We start from the raw sequence: 17,583 nt of genomic DNA, 5'->3' as shown, positions 1-17,583 counted from the left end.
CAGAGAAGACAAAATATTCGCACTTGGATCGAGAGACGTTAATGATTATGCGGCGACTGTGATACTGAGACAGTGAAGCAGAAGACAAAGAATACCAGCACAGTTAGAAAAAGGACTGAGAAAGCATTTGATATACGGAGTTAACAGACTAGGAGTGTAATCTGTAACCACTTGGAAGAAAAAAAAAAAAAATGTGCATAAAGTATATCTCACAAGTATATTTACAGCATTTTTAAATTTAATAAAAATGTCAACCTGTAGTAGAAATTCACCCTTAAAGAAATGTTATATTTACAATTTATACATTTGTATTTAAATAGAAACATGCAAGTGTTAACATTTTCCTACTGAATAAAAAAACAAACAAAAAAAACCTCATCTTACCCTGGATTCTTTCAAGTTAGAATTAATATTAATTACAATGAAATCTCATCCTGAACAACCCCGTTACATTTACACCTTCCCATTTCATAAAACGGTGCTCATTAAAAAGGCAAAATAGGAAAGAAACATTAAGCAAAAGGGGCAGAAAAATAAATAAGTATGAGTAGCAAATCGTTAAAAATTTTCTCTAATGCTAAATTTTTATTTTTTTTTCGTTTTAGGATATTTTTTTTTAATTCATTTCTTTTTTACATTTGAGTACAAGATAGTGTAGGGAACACAAGGCGCTGACCTCTACTTACAAAGTGTACCAGTGTATGAAGACATTGACTGGGCTGGCAAAACCCACAGAGGAATTCCTATGAGAAAAGTGGCCTCCAGCTTTAAGTAGAAAATGGCTAAAGCCATCTGTGTTTGGTTATAAAATCAGATCTATACACACACATCCATGCACCCACACATGAACGCGCGCGCACACACACACACACACACACACACAGCCAAGCTCGCATACTAAACCAGTACACAAAATTGCAATAGCTAAAGGCATTGGATTTGAGTTCAACAGGTTTCTCACTGAGGTGGGAAAAAGAAAGTGGGGGACAGAGGAATCCCAAACATAAAAATATAATTATTTTTTCCACAGAAACAGTTTCTTTTTTTGTAAAAATCCTGCATAGATTAAAATAATACCTCCTATGACTTGCTTCTTTTTTTTTTTTTTTCAAGTGTAAGAGAAAATAACAGTATCCCTTCCTACAACAAAGGCCAGGGAGCCAGTAAAAGAAAAAAAATGACAAGAAAAAAAACAGGAAAAAAAGGAAGGGTCAAACCTGGGCCAAACAGCATTTTGTTTAGTCTTGACATGCAGGGGGAAAAATAAATTAAAAAAGGCATTATAGATCTTTCTGGCACGTTCTTGTCCAGCCAAAACAAAATGAATGCCATCTGGTCCAGGCTTTAGTATTTCCAGCATATTTTGATAGAAAGTGGGCTTGAAACAACCAAAATGGACAGTTCATGTAAGTGAATTACTGTAAAATCCAAATGCCAACTAAAAATCAACGCAATGTTAACATACTGCGCCAGCTACTATCTTGTAATACAAGTGCGATTACAGTTTGACAACTTTAAATAGGAACATATACAAATACTTGTTCTTATAACCTCTGTTGTAACCCTGCTTTATGCGTCTGACATGTTATACTTTTGCTTGGCTAGAAGGAAGTAAAAGAAACTGGTTGGTATATAAATAAAATCTATATTGGTTTTTATACTTTTTCTTGAAATATATAATGATAGATTTAAAACTCTGCTGTATAAATACAACACTGATCATCTGCATCGCTGATGAGTTCCATTCCCCAGACAACATATTTCCCTTCAAATAAATTAGCTTCTGTTCAGCCAAATTAGCGGCAACTTAGGCCCAGTTTTTATAAAATGTACTGTGACTGCATTGGATACATGATCTTCAATACTTAAACACTCCCTGCTGTTCCCTAGAAAAATAGAATAACACTGATTTGGAAACAGCTCGTCCTCTAGGAAACTTTTGAATGAACAATGCCGCTACGAGTGGGAAAGAATTGTGAAGCTTCAAAGAGGCGGAAAATCTCAACGTTTGCCATCATCAATCTTGCTGAGGTCTCCCGCTAGCGACCCCTGGAGGCCATGTGAAGCGTTTAATTTATTAGAAAGGGCAATCACATTTCATGATTCTGAAAAATGAAATGGCACTTTTTGAGCCAAGTACACCGATCAACAGATGTCCTAAGGGATCATTAATAAATATGTGTGTGCCCCACGAAATCTGCTGTGCACAGTAGCCCTTCCTTCAGTCCTTAAATCTTCAGTGGGATTCTTCAAGGTTTAATTTGTGGTGACCAACACCATCTTTGCAAATACATAAAAAACAAAACAAAAACAAAACACAAACCCAGTAAATGCTGCAAGAATAACTGCTGAAACAACTGTTAAGTGTTAAAAAGACAAAAAAGTAAAAACTGTGAAAAGAAAAGAAAAATAATTGAATCAGATATGACCGGTGACTTTTCCTGTAGCTGACATACAAGGCACAGAAATGATAAAGAGAAACCTTCATTTTTAAAGCACCTTTGGTGTTCATGGGAGGTACTTTGGTGAAACAAAGACAAATAAAAAGTTCAAAGCCAAAGTAGCCTAAAAACCAAAGCAGAGTTTTAGTGTATTCATAATAAATAATTCACCCAGTGCTTCCATGCTGAAGAGATTAAAAACATGGCCTTCGAAGATTTCTTAAGAATGTCGATATATGTGTGAAGCCAGGCGATAAGCTCTTCTGACTCCTGCTGCAGTTTGGATGCTTCTCCCTGTGTGGTGCCGTCGAAGGTGAGAGATGCTCTAAATTGCTCAGTGTTGGTATTTTTGTCTTGGTTTTTTTTTTTTTTTTTTTTTTTTTGGCAAGCTGGTGTAGGAAATGGACACAGTGTTGGAGATATGTCTGAGAAGTTCATCACACGTGTGTGTAAATGGAGGACCAGAGGAGGGTTGTGTTTGTGTGTCTGTCTTTTTTGAGGGCATGCGTGCGTGCGTTTGTGTGTCTGTCTCTGAGCAGATGTTGCCAAACACAAGAGGCTGAGGTGTGGGTGTGTGGAAAAGCAGCTTGCAGGGAGTGAGTCCTCGCTAGGGACTAACTTTTGCATCCAAGCGCAGCCAGTGGAGGCCCTGCCGAGTGTAACGCACCAGTTCTGTCATGCTGCTGGTGTTGAAAATCAGAGGTCCCATAACTTTGTCCAACTCTGTGAAGAAGTCTGGAAAAGAGGGAGAAAGAAAGCGAGTGAAAGACTGGTTAATAAAATGACAGAAGACTGATAAATTAGGTCCCATTACCAACCAGACCACACAGAGTTAAGTGCAATCAAGGGTTTTAACGTACACCGATTGTAGAGACAAAAAACATTTTCACAATTTGTCACATTTGTCAACATGTGTGACGGGAAAAACCAGCCAAAGGACACAGACTGAGAATCCCAGCTGCACACAAAAACAGCCAAGCAATGAGGCAATCAAGAACAGCCCGATGTTTCAATGTTTCCAATGTTTGTTATCTTCACTCTCCACAAATATCTCAATACTAAGTCAAAAAAAAAAAAAAAGGAAAAAAAATCTGATTTATTGAAGATTTAATCTGAGGCATAAACTGCAAGAAAAAAGACAAAAAACTATTTGGCCTCAAATCCTCGTCCAGCAAACCTCTCAACTATGAGGGGAAAACCCCAAACTCAGCGCGCGCACACACACACACACACACACACACACACACACACACACACACACACACACACACACACACACGGCGGTGAAAACTGGCCAGACAGCTAGGGAAAATTGTGCACTTAGTGATGCTGCTGACTTTTCCATCTTTAGATTGTGGCGATAACGTTGTGTGGGCTGTGGACGATCGAGGGTTTCTTGTAAACGCAGTAGTTTTTAAATCAGAAGTTCAGTCAATCACAAACATACTTCGAGCTATGAAATTTGCATTATTACTATATTGCAATGATTCGAATTCAAAAAACAGTTTGACATCTGTAAAAAAAATGAAAACACATTTTATTTATAGGTAGATAAATAAAATCCGTTTTTGCACATTAATCTAGAACACAGATGTTAGATTGTGGGCCAGATACGGCCCACTTTGATCTTAAGTGGGTCAGAACAGGGAAACTCCCCTTTCCATCATTGTAAAGAACTTTAACTACACATTTACTCTCTGTTATCTTAATATATTCAGTTCTTTTTAAAGTTGCTTAGATAGCACCAATTCACAACAGTCACCCATATTATATTAAAATATGTACTATTAAGTAATATAAGAAAAAGAAGTGCAATCTGAAGAAATGTTGCTCTAGTAAATGACACGTCTGTTGGCACGACCTAAGTGTTCTGGTAGCTCATTGCCAAGACTCCTGTATATTTATAAAATATATAAAAGCTCTAAAATAGAGATGAGAGGAAAGAAACGTTGAAAAAGAGGCATGCTAGGATCGTCTGATAGCAAATTAGTCCTATTTGAAGCGGTTTTTAAACTTGGAAAGAGCCCAAAAAAAACCCCCCCCCACAAAAAAACCCAAAAACTAACAGTACATTAACCATTTAAAAAAAACAAAACTATCTGCTTTTTTACTTTAAATAAATAAATAACAGGAAAACAGACCGAACAAACTCATTGCCTTTATGGTAAACAGATCTCAAGGCCTACTCTGTGACAGGAAAAACACTTCATTACCAAAACATTTCTGCAACCAGGGCAAATAAAACCTTCAAATTAGTCATAAAATGCAGCTGGGGAAAAAAATTCAACAAAAAATGGTCTGCATGCTCGATCAGCCAACCTGCTGCCCATTTGTATAGATCTATACTCAAATCTCTTTACACAGTGGGTGCAAATACTGCTGGCAAACATCTATGAAAAACCTTACTGCTGCTGCTGAGCTATTAAAGATGTAGAAAATAGCAGCTCAGGATATATAGTTCTAGATCCCATCTGTGTTTGCTTTTAAACATAAATTTAAAAGTCCAGAACAAAGACCATATGTCTCTTCCTTTTAACTAACAAGCAAATCCTTGTGTCGTATACCTTTTTGCTCTTTAGATAGTTGCTCAGCCTGGTCCCAGACCTCGGTGGCGTACAGGAAGTTGGAGGTGACCTGGACATAACTGGCAGCCATCTGGTGGATCCGCTGAGGTATGGTCACAGACGAGCTAGTGCTGCTGGTACTGCTGACTGCTGAGTAGCCACCCGCTGTGCCCGGTGAGAGTTTGGGAGATACTGGAGAGGGCATACCTGCCGTCTTACTGCATCAGGAAACAGAAGCAGACATGGCAATGAGTTTCCTGGCACTGTGAGGGAGAATCTGGGAGTCACTTGACAGAACAGCAAATAAGAACCTCTCCTTTACTTTATACATCAAAAGATGTAACAGAGGATGTGACTTACTTTCCCATTCCAGGAGAGGGAGCTTGGGTGTTGCTCAAAGAGTTCTGGAAAATGAAATAAGAAGAACATTATGCACACACAGAGGAAGCATGTTACATATTCACAGAGAAAAACGTCTTTCGTGGAATTTTACTGCACATCTTTGGTTTTGAAGGTCTGCCAAGGAAATAAAGTTAATAATAAAAAGTACCTTTAGGTGTTCGGTGAGTGTTTTAGAGTATTTTAGAGCGCTGTCTTTTCTCAACTTGAACAACCGCAGGTAGAGAAGAGACTGGCATCGCAGGCTGGAAGCAAAAAAGGATAAATATTGATCTAAACTAAAGAAAGAAGCAACAAATATTTGAAATGTGTGGAAAGTTTAAGTTACACGGCCAGGTAATGAGTACTTGGAGTTGACAGCTGAAGACAAGAGTCCACCACCTGATGTTGTTCAGTGTACTCACCACAGCACAGCTAGCCTCTTGTCTGCTGGAGTAGCATCTGGGGCCATGTAGCTTTTTAACTTCATAGTGTATCTGGATGCAGAGATAATCAAGAGCTCAAGTTTTTAGGAGAAAAGGATTGAAGCAAATTAAGCACCTCCTTAAATATTGTACTTTTTAAAGGAGCACTCCATCCACTAAGTATCAAAACCCATGCAGCAGAGGCAGAGAGTTGTTTGTCAAAGCCTGGTGCTCACATTACCCACAATGCAAATCAACCATTAGCGTGGTGTGTTATGCAACTTGTGCCTCATGCAGCCCTGAGGTGCTTGGCCTTTGGCACAGAGATACAGGTTTTGTTTTTGTTTTTCTTGAACAACTACGTCCTCATATGTAGTGGTTCTCACCAGTGGAGGTCTCCTTTAAAGTGTAATTCTGCTGACAGTGAAACACAGCTATGGCTGCCCTTACTTGATAAGCTCCACCGTTTCAGCATACATGGGGAAAGGAGACTTTGCCTCTTGAGCGCTCTTCTCCAGCGCGTTACCACATTCAATGAAAGACACCACAGCATCCAGATAGAAAACCGCCTTGTCAAAACGGTCAAACTGCAAAGGAAATTAAATAAATAAATAAAGAGGACACATAGTGATTAAATACTACCCACTCTTTTGAGACTGGGAGGACAAACTACCTTCACATGACAATAATTTGACATGGTTTTGGTCAGTAACATTAGATAAGTGACATGGTTTGAATATGACCTGGTTGGGATTGCATAAACTGATCATATCACTGAAGTAATATTATGCTGATGTAGCTTATGATCCTGATTTTGTGTTTAGAGAGAAAAGAAGAAAACAGCAACTAAATAATTAAACTTTGAGTAAGAATAAGATAATCCAACAGAGATGGCTATTTTGTAATGCAAGTGTACATAACAGATACCAAACAGATCCACCTGCTCATCTACAGTGACCCGGTAATAAAAGCATTTTTATTACCATTTTTAAGGAAATCACGCAGAGCTCAAACTAAAAGCAGCTTTGAAAACTAAGTAAAATTTCACAGTCACCACAAAAAAGTCACTGTGAAATCACTTTCTGCATAAAAGGAAACCTCTTATTATATGTAACATAAAGCTCCATAGAAAATGTCATTTAATGTTTTAAAGTCTTCTCAATTACACCAGTCATTGGGGTCTTGCTCTTACCAGTGCATCTGCATTGTGTTTAAGTTTCTTGGCCTCCTGTAAGTAGTGATCTGCTGAATGGACCCTGAAAGAGAATAATGAGAAGGTTTAACAAATCAAATCATTTAAGTGTTCTTGACACTGTGGCGTGCTTTTTATATCCACTAAACGTAGAAACTTGGAAAGAATGTCATAAAAAAAGTCTCTTAACTCCTGAAATAGCTCTTATCTCATTAAATCAAAATGTGAAGTGAAAAGGTAGGAAAATAAGAAGCAAGACTATGTTGTTGCGTTACCACGGCATTAAAAAGGCAGCGATTCCCAGCAGAGAGCCTTTTAAAATGGAAATTAACATAACTTTTCTGGCATGCAGGCACATCTATTCATGACCTCCCCAACCTCCTGCAGCTTTATGCATCAAAGGCAACTCTAGATCCCCACAGCAGTTCTTTCTCTGTGCCCCGCTGAGGGGTTATCCACAGTGGAAAGAGCTCCTCTTACCTGTCCTCAAACACCAGCTTGGATCTCTGAGACTTGGAGCCGTCTGTGGAGAGCGGGGGCACAGCCAGCTGGTTATCGCAACCCTTTGAGGATTTCTCCTGCAGAGAAGTATGGGGAAAATAACATTTTAGGGAAAAATAAGCTTTTTTTTAAAAAAACAGACTTGCAGAACAGGACAGTCACAACAAGTTAGAGGTTGGTCTTATACAAATGTAAAACAATCCCACCAAAAATCAGTGATTATGTTATAGTTGTAGATACACACTGCAAGCCATGACCTTTGCTACTCCCTTTCTACCCTCAACGACAACTTCCTCCCCACTCCATGCATGCTCTGGTATTTAAATTGCTCAGGGAAAAACACTGCACAACTGGCAAGATGAAAGTCTGCCCTATCTGCAACATTTGATAGGTATCAGAGATAACAAAGGCTTCTCATGCCTACCTTGCAGTCACGTGTGCTGCGCCCTTTTTCCTCTCCTTTTCTATGTTTGGAGGTGGAGCTGCCCTTGGTGCTGTGGCTCCCTTCTTTTCCACTTCCTGTCCCGCTGGACAATGACGTGGAGGACTGGCTGACTGTCCGCTTTCGACTGGGATGCTCTGCCTTAATTGTCCGCATGGAAGGAGAGGGGACTGGCTCCTCTTTCTTTTCCGAAGACCTTTTAGAACTGAGTGGGATTTAAATCAGTATTTCATTATGCATTGTGTCAAACTAGGCTCAACATAAAACATTAAAACTAAAAAGTTAAATATTAACATTTCATGTAATTATAAACAAAGAATGCAGATATGGAGCATAATGGCTAACAGGTACAGCTTGAAGGGGCTCAGATATAATAATAAACTCACTACATTAAGCTGTTATGATGCTCATTAGAATTTACAGGGTTTATTTTGTCTTTTGTGTGATTATCGGAAAAGGCAAAATTAACTACTACTGTCACATTAGGCTCCTGGCTTACAGAGGGTTTACTGGTAATGATATTCAGGACAAAAGCTAAGATTACTCACTCTTTACTGCTGCTTTTATGATGGGATGTAGATTTATCCTCTAGCTTGATCCGCTTGGTCTCTGGCTTTGTGCCTTCCTCATTAGTCTAAAGAAAGATGAGAGAGAAAAATAAAAAGCAGGGTGCATTAAAGAAAAAGTCAGATTTAATAATAGGTTACACGCCTCCAATTATTATCGGAAGACGCCAACTCATGCAGGTATAGCTCAACTATGCCAGCTCACTGTTATCCTAAATGACTGTTACATTCCAAAATATCCAGTCACAAAGATTTTAATTCTCCATCTTTGGTAGTTGTGTGGCTATGATTAAAGTAAAATGCACAGTCATCTAACAGCGCTAAATCCAGGTCTGGATCTCAACCAGAATGTAGTCAATTGTTCTTTGGCTCAAATGCACTTTCTTGCTTTAATGGAAATCTGTCTGTGTGCTATTCCAAGAGATGCTATACGGGGGGGGGGGGGGGTACCTTAATAAGTGAAAGGGATACTCAATAACAAGCTTTTCTATTTTACTTTGCTTTCAAGTAGAAATACAATGTATTTCTTACAAAAAGCACTGAAATTTGCTCTACCTTGTGTTTCCTCTTGGCCTTGCTCGAGCTTTTCTCAGAGCTCTGTTTGCTGAAGTCTTTGCTGTCCCTGTCGAGAGAGTCTTCCCTCTCCACTTTTATCTCTGCAGGTTCCTTGTAGGGCCGCCCTGGGATTCTGGACAGCAAGCTGAGATCTATGGGAAACAGGAAGGAAAAGGGTAGGGTATGCTTAATTTGGTTCAAAGTAAAGAAATCCCTTTGGTTCAGTGCCCACTACACCTTGACATATTCTCTGGACTTTTTACAAGACTTGCGAGCAGTTTCGACTAACCTATCTTGACTAATAAAACTTGCTGCTGAGGCTGTCTTGCAGGGTAGCGGTCCTCGGGGTCACTGAGAGGAGACAGCAGCCCTCTCTCTTCCCCAGGCGAAAAAACGCACACGGGTGTCCTGATACTCTCTGTGTACTTGGGTGTCTGGGATGAGGACGGGATGCTGTCGTTTCCTTCGGAGTCTGATGATGAAAAGTCTGTGTCAACAAATTCACGAGATTTCTGAGAAGTCTTGGTTGCTGCCTTGGGCTTGCGCTGGGCTGCAGTGCTGGAGGGAGTAGTAGTGGGCCTCGGCGAGGATTTGGGTTCTTTTTTATTGCTTGGTTTGCGTGAACCCTTCGTAGCAGCTTTGGGCTGATGAGGTGGTATCTCTGGAGCCGGCTCACTCTCCACTCTCAGACCTCCCTTTGGTTCCTCTACCACAGGAGGCTTCTCAGATTTTTTAGGCTGCTTTTTACCCACTCGAATACGTGGATTTGTGCCACCCTCGCTCTGTGCGGGTGACTTTTGCCGGCCACGGCCACCTTCTGCACCTTTCTGGGCTGCCCGCAGGTCCCTGCTTGGGGTGGGTGCTGCTGAATCTTTTGACCCCCCTCCTTGGCTACTATAGCTGCGCCCTGAGCTGTTATCTCGGCCATCTTTCTTGAATTTGGGTGGGACGTTATTGTTGTCCAATGGGGATGAAGGTGAGGACTGCTTGGCTTTCTTGAACCAGTTGTCCAACTGCCACTTGTTTGCCATGGGTTTTTCAGGCTGAAGGGGCACAGAGGGGAGCACAGAATTAGGAAACAGTCTCACTGATTGAACTCCTAACAAAATATAAGAGTCTAGAAGAAAGTACCATATAAATATTCAATCCAAAAAGAGAAGTGGACAGTGTGAAAACTGGTTCATACAATCCTTAATCAACCAAGCGGTATTACAGCTCTGTATAAAGTAACTGAAAAATTATTACTTCAGGGGAGGCAGGCCGTGGTTGCTCGTTGGCTTCGCTGTCTGTCGTGCTGCTTTCGCTCTCGCTGTCAGAGCCCGAGCTGCTCTCTGAGCCACTATGGCTGCTGGAGTCGTCCCTTGATTGCTCAGCTGCTTCGCTGTTATTGCTGTTCAATAGGAGAGCATTAAACATTGTCATTGTGGTGTATGAGCAAACATCTATACCTCCACATAAAGATTTTAAGTGATCAATAATGGTATTTTACGGTCGAGTCACTAAAAACCTGTGTATGTTGAGATTATTCGTTACCGCAGCAAAAATCTGAATACTTATGTATGCATTTTTCAGGGTTTAGAATCAGTCAGCATAAGGCTATTAATGCAACCTGTGTAGTAGCTGCTCAAGAGTCCTTGGGTAGTTCATAGGTTTCGATGCTTTAACTGTCAAGCCACAAGGTGTGCATAAAAACCCCAAGATTTGCATCCAGCAGTACAGCAAAAATATGGTTTTATATTTCAGGCATCACTATGTCATCAAGGTGCAGTTAACACATAAAGACAAGACACAAAATGGCTGAAAAAGAAGAAGAAAGCTACTCGAGCTGTGAAGTTTTTCTTTCAAGATTGGGAAAATGATTCAAAGTTAAAACAGTAAGTCTCAACATAGGACTTAGATAAAACTTAAGGACTTAAAAAATGTTTTCTACAGTTTACCTTGCTGATGTGTTCCTTGAGGCATTCTTGGCAGAGTCCTGTTCTCCATCACTGTCCTCACTGCTGCTTAGCCTTAGGTCTTCCTCCAACCTACTGAGATACGGGAATCATTTGTTATTCTTTATATGTCGCCACAGTCGTTTGGAGTTACTGTGATTACTTTTAGCTTCTTAACTCAAATATTTATTGTTCAACTATTCCACTCACTACTGACAAGAAAAGAGAAAAAGAAGGTTCAAAGATGAAGCACTTACGTGGGCTGGTCATCGCAAGTTTTGGCTTGGTGGCTACTCGAGCTCTTTGATGAACTGCCTCGCTCTAAAACACACATAAAAAGATTTATATGTATTGATTGAAAGCCTAGAACATATGCATTTAACTTTACTTCACTATTTTATGTGTGTGTAATACTCACTGTGCCCACTTGGAAAAGGGTGAGTATCCTGAAATTAAAAAGAGGTGTTAACTTATTTTCATGAATCTCTGCGTTATTATATGACTTTGCATTCATGCGAAAGATGCCATGATACATTCAATACAAGCAGTAAGTAACAAGTTGACTTATCACATTAAGTAACCTTCCAAAAAACCCTCCTTTTCTTGTCTTATGCAAGGTTTGATTCATACAAATGGAAATAGTTCATCACAACGCAATCACATTAATCAAACAGACACTGCTGCTGACCTTGGTGGGGAATGGAAACTTGGAGGGCTCTGTTTTACAGGGAGTGTGGATGGCCGTCAAAGGAGGGGGCCATGACTGAGTCATTTCCTGAATTTAAAAAAGAGAGAGAAAAGAGAAGGGAAAAAATCCATTAAAATTAGCTTTAAGGTGTGAGTAATCTTGATGGTTCATTCAATTATTTGAAGCAGATGGCTTTTCTATGAAAATGAGAGTTGTGTCTGTACCTTCAGAATTTCGTCGACACAGTTGGCATCACCGGATCCCTAAAGACAGAAACAGCATGCTTATGAGACGTATAAACAACACGATCTCAGTACAGCATGTGTGAGGTGGCTTCCATTTTGAGCCCTATTAGTCATCCTATAGGCATTTTCTGAGAACTAGGAGTTCATTCAGACCATGTGTAACAAGCTGAGAGGTCCTTCAACGTAATCATTACATCATTAAATCAAACACATGCCACTTCTCTGACATAGTAAGCTATAAATTCTACACAAGCCGTTGGTAGGTCGTTTCTAATGTACAATCAGGGTTACACCAGAGGGACACCTCTTGTTTTGAGTCAAGGCAGAAATATATATATTTCTGTGGGTCTAAGAGAAAATGAAGGAATGATCACAGCATGCAACATTCAAAAAGGCATCTGCCTTAAGAGAGACTTCAAAAAGCTGCTCTTGAGGTGATATACAAACAAAGAGCACATTCTTTAAATAGTCAACATACCAGGTTCACAACAGCATGAGATTGAGACTCAGGTCTTACCTCTACAGGTTGGGAAGGGATCTTAAGTTTGGCAAGCTTGGACTTCATCTCTCCCACAGTGCTGCTATGCGACTGTCCAGTGTAGCTTTCCGCTTGCGAACTCTTAGGTTCTGCTGTTTCCTGGCCATCCATAGGCCGCACATAGGCTGTTGGTTTTTGCAGCATTGTGCTGGGCTTGGACATGAGAGATGGGGGAAAGGCCTGACTTGAGTGCTGTCCACTGGGGAAGGACGTGTGAACCCGTGAAGGTGAGTCCCAGTTGGCCTCTCTGTCTCGCGGTGACTTTGAGCGGTAGCGGTCCTTGTTGTGATGCTGCTCAGCAGACAAAGAGCTCCGCGAGTGACTACTGGAGGAACTTAGAGAGCCCTTTGCCGGACTTGACATGTGTGACTTCGAGTGATCGGAACCTCCGCTGTGTTTACTTGACTTTTTTTCCCGCACCTCCCCTCTCTGGCTACTGTTGCTGCTGCTGCCTCCGTTGCTCCTCTGGCTGCTGTGCCCGCCCTGGAGTCCTGAGCGTTTCTGGGACTGGGATGAAGATCCGCCCGCTGCGGGGCCAACAGGGGTCCACTTACTGCTCTGGCTGCTGCCGCCACACCGCTGGTCCCCACCAAACAAAGGTGGACCCGACTTCTCCTCAGAGGAAGACGAGCTGTTGGATGGTTTACTATTAAGTTTTGGAATGGTGTCACCAATTGGCTCTTTCATTTCGTCGTAGTTGCCCAGCATGCTCTGAATACGGCTGGACAGTTTATCTTCCTTGCTCACCTGCAGAGTGAAGCAGAGACAAACAAACAAAGAATAATTATTGTGGAGAACACGAGTGAAAAGAGGGAAAGCAGAGAAAAGAGAAGTTGTTCAACATTTGAGGTAAAGGCGCTCAACCAAAAACAGAGGCGCTGTGAGAGGCCTAAACACAAAGTTCACTTTTTCAGACTGAGCCCAGATCTGTCCAAACCCATCTGCGAACACAGTTACGCTCTGCCCAGACACCCACCACAGAAGATAATCAATCACTGTAAGGCCACGAGTTCCAGCCGACCTGTTTGCAATCAGCCCGTGACAAAAGTCTGTGTAGAGTATCCAGTTTCACACGTAGCCTCACGCTTCAGTTTTGTTTGACAGAGTCACACCGAGGGTGAAGAAATACTAGCCGTTATCTGCAGCAGGAAATGTAACTTAGCTTGGTCATAACGTGCACTCCACTACCTCCGGTCTGCGCTGCCTGGCTCACATATGCGCAGCTAGGTATCACCTATTTTTCTTAATGGCTGTTGGTTTCGATTTTGTTTTAGGCTGTTTTGTTTTGAACAACTGCACTGTTGCTTTCACATAACACACCATTGTTGCGTTATGTTTAACTGAGGAAATTTCTGAGAGGAAAACCTTCAGATTGTAACTCTGTCAAAGCTTTTTTTTTCTTTCTTGATAAACAATGGTGTATAGTGGTTGTTCAACTGCTGAAACTTTCAGAGGAAACCTCCAAGATGACCACAGGAACACTTTTCACCTTTTGGTTCCTGTGTGACAAAAACACTTAGTCCTGCAGCAGTACGGTCTTTAAAGCAGAAATAAATAACTTCAATCATTCACACTTCAACAATGACAAGCTACAAAGAACAAGCCGCTGATTGCCATCTCTTCAACATTTCTTCTGCCATTTTGTGATATCCGATAATAACAGCCACAAGTTTTTGTTTTTAATCTGACACACATTTAATTTGCCTATTTTTCGATGCAGACAAATGTTCTTAATAGATTTTTAATTTGCTGAGTCACTTTGGCTTTTTCGGGTCCAATTATATCCTGGTACCGTTAGGGTGAAAGCACCTACCCCGTCATATAATTTGAGGGATCCCTGATTTTTATTTTTATTTTTTAAGGAGCCTTTCTAAGTGAAAAGAACATGAAAAACAATATGCGGCTTCATAGATAAGCTTTTATTCTGTGCCGCTGAGAGAGTGCGTGAACTCTATGCCATAAAAATGTTACTGCTGTGCTGGTCTACATCTGGGAGGGCACAGCTGCAGCTGCGTGCACACATGGCCTTTAATACAGAACACTAAACTTCCACTTAGTGGAGCATGACAGAGGAGAGAAAAGTCAAACTAAAGCTTATATAAGACTCGCACAAGTAGAGAAAACTCTATTGGACAGACTTAAGCAGTTTGCTTGTTCCAAAATTCTGCTCTGATACTGCAAAGACTGAACACCATCTTGTTCTTAAACATAGTATCAAGTGTGTGAAAACAGCAGATCACAATGTACAAGGGTGAAAAGCTTCTTCCTTTGTAAAGGTCAAGGAGTTTTCCATCTTTAATGTCAGCTTTTTTATCTTTGTTGTGGCCCAAAACACTCCTCACTTACCTCTGGTGGCTTTTCAATTCCCAACCTGTCAGAACACATTCCTCACTGCCTCTTTGATGGCCAGCTCGAGCTAAAGAGAGAAGCCACTTACATCTGCTCAAATCTGGTTAGTGGCAAAGATTAGACCAGTACAGAGAACTCAAATCCTCTTTACAATTATATTGGCCGGGCAGGAGCCTGAAGCTGGCTGGCCTACATCTATGTGTGTCTGCAAGCACAAGAGGAAGCTCTGCAAAGAGGAGGCATGTTTTCTGGTCTTTAGTTTGCTTTCAACAACTGTAATGCCAAAAAGCTACCCAAAGCCAGGTGTTTTTAAACTGTGCTGTATTTAGTGCAGAGTTGGTGAACTGCTCACAACTATCTGACAAGTATGTAACTCAAACCTCAAATCTTTGTACAAACATTTGCGCTTTTAATCCATAATTATGATTAGAACAAACACTGCACACAAACCTACCAATTTCCTCTTGAAATCGATGTTGCTGGTGTTCCATCTACTTTCTTAAATAGATAACTATCATATCTGATATCATATCTCACAGTACAATAATATTGAATGGGTTGCATTGTTGTATTTTGTCATGTTTCTCAGGTCTTTGTCTGAATTTCTACGAACATTATTGCTAAGGATTGTCTTATTGCATTGGAGTCACACTGGGTTAAATATGTACACTTGGGTTTTAAGGGGTATTTATTATTTTCTTTTTTTTTTTTGGGTTGTATGGAAGCCCCAAACGCAATTTCATTGTTCTTGACAATGACAATAAATAAATAAATACTTTGTTTTGATTTGTTTTGGGCGGACAACAACACTTCTGAGAAAAACTATAGACTTCAGGCCTCAATGTGTTTCTCCTCCAACTTGTAATTCAGCTCAGTTTCACTGATACATACTGAGAAGAATAGCCTTAAACTTGCTTTTGGGCTATAGTTCACCTTAGTAACAGTGTTACCTGCCTGACGATCCAGATTAACATTTCAGTTGATGTAAATCTACATTTCTAAATAGTTTAGCTCTTGGAACGTGCTTGTTTAAGCTAGCAAGACTTTCCGAAACAGCAGTGTTGTGCTGAATACTAGATCGCTGTAATAGTGTGCAGGAATTTCCCACATTGTAATTGCTTAATTTGCAGGAACTGATTATTATTATGCACAGTCTGACACCTTGCATTTCCAGTCACTGTTACAGACTCCCTTAATATTACTAACCACTTAGGTGCCAGATAAAGTGAACGTGAGTTGAACAAACTTACCACTTTGTAGGGTTCGGGGAAGAGAGGGGAATTTGCTGGGAAGGCCTCTCCTCCTCCCTGCTGGATTTCTTGATTTCGCCTTTCTCGTTCTTTCATTCGGAGCACATTCCGGTCCTCACGGTTCATGTTGCTATCAACACAGAAGAATAACAAGGTAACATAATGAGAAGAAATAATAAACAAACAGCGCATGTCTTTGCTGAACACGGATGCCTGCAGGGGCAGTATATTATGAAAATGAGATCTCGGAGACAAGTGCGGAAGAATTAAGCAAACATATAGTCTTGTTAAAAAGTCAGCTTGGAAAAATAGAAATGGTCAGTTTTTTCTCTTCTTTTTTACCCTTTACCATTTAATAAGAAAACAAAACAAAAAAAACAATAAAGTCACAACAACTATTGAGAAAGATCACACTACCGCTGTGCTCTGCTTTGACTCATTGTTAGCACAAACATAACTGTCATTAGTGAAATCCCACACGTATCATAAACAGGGGAAGTTGTGACCTATGGAGAAAGTAGGTTCTAATAAGCTTAGCCTAGTCTAGACACTGTGCAGTACCCTACTTCATCTGCAAATAATCTCCTTGTACAGATGGTCAGCACAATTTGCCCCCAGCTGAAACTACCAATTCAATGTTTTCACACAGTGAGAAGGCTGCAGTTTACATACTTTTTATCTCAAAACATCAACAGTTGCAGGAAACGTTTGCGAGCACTTTGTTATTTATGATTGAGATCTGGGTAAATCCAAAGGGTACAAATCAATCTGACTGAACCACTAACATGTTTAAAAAAAAAAAAAAAAGTAAATAAAAACTTTGAGAAGGTTATCAAAAACAATTTAACTTCTTTTCTAACAGCATCTAAAAAAGCAAATGTTGCACTGATGGATCTCAGATGTCGAAGATGGTCAGCTTGATCACCAAGCGTTTGACAATTACGTCAACAGTTTAGCTTATTTTCCTCTTAATGTATTCAATAAAAACACTACCGGTATTACCTGCAAATTCAACTCAACCTGCCCCATTACTGTTTTAAGTACACATCTCTGTTAATTTAAAAAAAAAAAAAAAAAAAAAAACACCCCAACATATACAAAACAGACACAAAAGGTTAGTGGTTCAGTGCCTACTTGCAGTCACTAATTACAATGCGTTAAACCATTCATTGTTGTATGCGATCAAGGGTTTCAGTTAGCACTAGTTTGTTTTCTCTTCATGCTGGAAGCTGAAAATAAACTTGAAAGCATTTCTCTCTGAGCGAAAGCTGCATTTCTTTTGGTTGGGGAGCACCGTATAGTAGATCAAGTAGTACAGTTTAACCTCTTCCTCCACCTGCTATCGGTTCTTCCTAAACAAGGGGGAGGGAAATCACCCAAAACTAATTTGCAGGTTACCCTCTTAAAGACTTGGTGTTGTGAGCAATGCCTTGACGATAAATATATAATAAGGTTAAAAAAGCACCACTGAATAAGAAAGGTATACCATTGATAAAAAAAAATCTCTTCAATAAA

The 17,583-nt window shown here is 40.3% G+C and overlaps 1 protein-coding gene across 2 annotated transcripts in view; it reads right to left on the bottom strand.

Annotated features, from left to right (window-relative positions):
• Positions 1-1,091: 1,091 nt before the first annotated feature.
• Positions 1,092-17,583, bottom strand: part of aff4 (AF4/FMR2 family, member 4) — a 28,651-nt gene continuing 12,159 nt past the window's right edge. For both annotated transcript variants that reach the window (XM_086309205.1, XM_086309204.1), the window contains exons 2-21: positions 16,069-16,198; positions 12,449-13,216; positions 11,911-11,949; positions 11,687-11,773; positions 11,417-11,444; positions 11,256-11,319; positions 11,002-11,094; positions 10,310-10,454; positions 9,354-10,107; positions 9,065-9,216; positions 8,492-8,577; positions 7,926-8,148; positions 7,481-7,578; positions 7,001-7,064; positions 6,259-6,395; positions 5,809-5,880; positions 5,556-5,649; positions 5,366-5,409; positions 5,006-5,223; positions 1,092-3,176 (exon numbers count right to left, since the gene is read on the bottom strand). In XM_086309205.1, the coding sequence (XP_086165331.1) occupies positions 3,049-3,176; positions 5,006-5,223; positions 5,366-5,409; positions 5,556-5,649; positions 5,809-5,880; positions 6,259-6,395; positions 7,001-7,064; positions 7,481-7,578; positions 7,926-8,148; positions 8,492-8,577; positions 9,065-9,216; positions 9,354-10,107; positions 10,310-10,454; positions 11,002-11,094; positions 11,256-11,319; positions 11,417-11,444; positions 11,687-11,773; positions 11,911-11,949; positions 12,449-13,216; positions 16,069-16,194 (3,420 nt within the window). In that variant the 5' untranslated portion in view covers positions 16,195-16,198 and the 3' untranslated portion in view covers positions 1,092-3,048. The remainder of the gene's footprint in view (positions 3,177-5,005; positions 5,224-5,365; positions 5,410-5,555; positions 5,650-5,808; positions 5,881-6,258; positions 6,396-7,000; positions 7,065-7,480; positions 7,579-7,925; positions 8,149-8,491; positions 8,578-9,064; positions 9,217-9,353; positions 10,108-10,309; positions 10,455-11,001; positions 11,095-11,255; positions 11,320-11,416; positions 11,445-11,686; positions 11,774-11,910; positions 11,950-12,448; positions 13,217-16,068; positions 16,199-17,583) is intronic.

Source organism: Aulonocara sp. 'chitande type north' Nkhata Bay, linkage group LG10, assembly GCF_057382095.1.
Source record: "Aulonocara sp. 'chitande type north' Nkhata Bay isolate Kocher_YH1m ecotype deep benthic linkage group LG10, A_spYH_male_GT1.1, whole genome shotgun sequence".
Lineage (NCBI taxonomy): Eukaryota > Metazoa > Chordata > Actinopteri > Cichliformes > Cichlidae > Aulonocara > Aulonocara sp. 'chitande type north' Nkhata Bay.
This window is presented reverse-complemented; position numbering and strand designations above follow the sequence as displayed.